The 1,931-nt window shown below is 68.0% G+C and overlaps 1 protein-coding gene across 1 annotated transcript in view; it reads right to left on the reverse strand.

Annotated features, from left to right (window-relative positions):
* Positions 1 to 6: 6 nt before the first annotated feature.
* The window catches only part of LOC104915827 (plectin-like), a gene marked incomplete at its 3' end in the record, with an annotated part of 4,021 nt that continues 2,096 nt past the window's right edge, over positions 7 to 1,931 (reverse strand). The window contains exon 2 of the mRNA XM_010726753.1: positions 7 to 1,851. Coding sequence (XP_010725055.1) covers positions 7 to 1,851 — 1,845 coding nt within the window. The remainder of the gene's footprint in view (positions 1,852 to 1,931) is intronic.

A 1,931-nucleotide genomic window follows, 5' to 3' on the forward strand; every position in this document is an offset into this window, starting at 1 on the left:
GTGGACCTCCGGCCCCACCACCTCGGCCTTCACCGCCTCGTCCACGGTGTACAGCCGGCCGCTCGTCGGCTCCACGATGAAGCCGGCGGCCGCCTGCGCCTCCAGCAGAGCCAGGGCCACCTCCGGCTTCAGCAGGTTCTTCCTCTGGGCTTCGTAGAAGCTCAGCCTCTCCCCGCTGGACTCCACCAGGACCCCGGCGACGGCGTCCGTGCCGCTCAGGTAGGGCCGCACCGCGTCGCTCTGGGCCACGTTGGCCACGCTGGCCTTGCCCTGCCGCAGCCGGTTGTACACGTCCTTGTCGATGATGCGGCTCTCCAGCAGCTCTGCGGCCGGCACCGGGGCGCGCAGCCCCTCGAAGAGCATCTGCCTCTTCTTCTCGCCCTCCTCCACCACCGTGATGACGATCTTGATGATCTTCTCCACCGTCACCTTGCCGCCGCGGTACTGCTGGATCAGCTCCCTCCTCTGGTCCTCGGTGAAGTACTCCGAGTTGATGATCTCCCAGATGCTCACCGTCTTCCCTTGGAACTTGCCGAACGGGGCGCTCACCGTGGCCTTCTTGAAGACGTCCTTGGCCTCCTGGTCGCTGTAGAGCAGCTCCGCGCCCGCCTGGCTGCTGAGCGGCAGCAGCAGCAGCCCCGTCTCGGGGTCCTCGACGCAGCGCTCCATCAGCTGCAGGTAGGTGAGGTTCTCCTGCGTGTTGGGGTCCAGGAAGCCCTTGGTGTCGTCGCTGGGGTCGGACAGGACGCGGTTCATCTCCTCGTCGAACAGCCCGCGCTTGTAGGCCGCCTCCACGGGGATGCGGTGGCTGTGCACGGGGTCGATGATGCCGCCGGTGGCGATCTGGGCCTCCAGCAGGCGGATGCCGTGCTCCCGGACGATCAGCTCCTTCTGCATGGCCTGGAACAGCGAGATCTTGTCCCCGGTGTAGGGGTCCTTGTACCCGGTGACGGCGCGCTCGGCCGACAGCAGCTTGTTGTGCAGCTCCGGTCCCACCAGCCCGTCCCGCACCGCTTCGTTCACCGACAGCCTGGCGTTGCGCACGGGGTCCAGCATGAAGCCGGTGGCCGCCTGCGCCTCCAGCAGCACCAAGGCGGTGCCGGGGCCGAGCAGCCGCTTCTTCATGGCCTCGTAGATGCTCATCTTCTGCCGGCCGGGCTCCGTCAGCAGACCGGCGATGCAGCTGCGGCCCTGCAGGAACGTCCGCACGTCGTCGCGCCGCGCCAGCTCCTCCACGCTGACCTTCCCCTCGGCCAGCTGGCCCAGGCTGTGGCCGCTCAGGACGCCGGCGGCCGCCAACTGCTGCGCCGACACCTTCTGCCGGATGCCCTGGAAGGCGAATTCGGGCTCTCCGTTCTGCTCCGGGCCGTCCACCGCGTGGCGGCCGTTGGGCACCGCGTGCGGCTGCGGCGCCGCATCAGTTTGGATCATCATCTCCCGCGTGGGCGCCACGGCGCTCCGCTGCTCCTCCTGCAGCTGCTGCAGCCGCTCGCGCAGCTTCCGGTTCTCCTCCTCCAGCAGCTTCTCCTGCTTCTGCCGCTGCTTCTGCAGCTGCTGCAGCTCCTCCTGCTTGCGGCGGACGCTCTCCTCCGCCTCCTCCTGCTGCCGCTTGGCTTCGTCCAGCATGGCCTTCAGCTGCTGCTTCTCCTGCTCCATCTCCTGCTGCTGCCGCTCCTGCTCGGCCTTCAGGCTCTGCGCTTTGTCCACTTCGTCCTGGAAGAGCTTCTCCAGCTTCGCCTTCTCCTCCTCGATGAATTTCTCCCTCTGCAGCAGCGCGTCCTTCTCATGCAGGAAGGACTCCTGCAGGGACTGCGTCTCCTGGCGGAGCTGCGCCTGCTGGGCCACCTCCATCTGCGGGGAGAGGGCAGCGCAGTCAGAGGGGGGGCGGGAGGGGGCTGTGAGTGAGGGGTGAGGGTGTGGGCGGGGGTGTG

This window comes from Meleagris gallopavo, unplaced genomic scaffold (assembly GCF_000146605.3).
Source record: "Meleagris gallopavo isolate NT-WF06-2002-E0010 breed Aviagen turkey brand Nicholas breeding stock unplaced genomic scaffold, Turkey_5.1 ChrUn_random_7180001854162, whole genome shotgun sequence".
In the NCBI taxonomy this organism is placed as follows: Eukaryota; Metazoa; Chordata; class Aves; order Galliformes; family Phasianidae; genus Meleagris; species Meleagris gallopavo.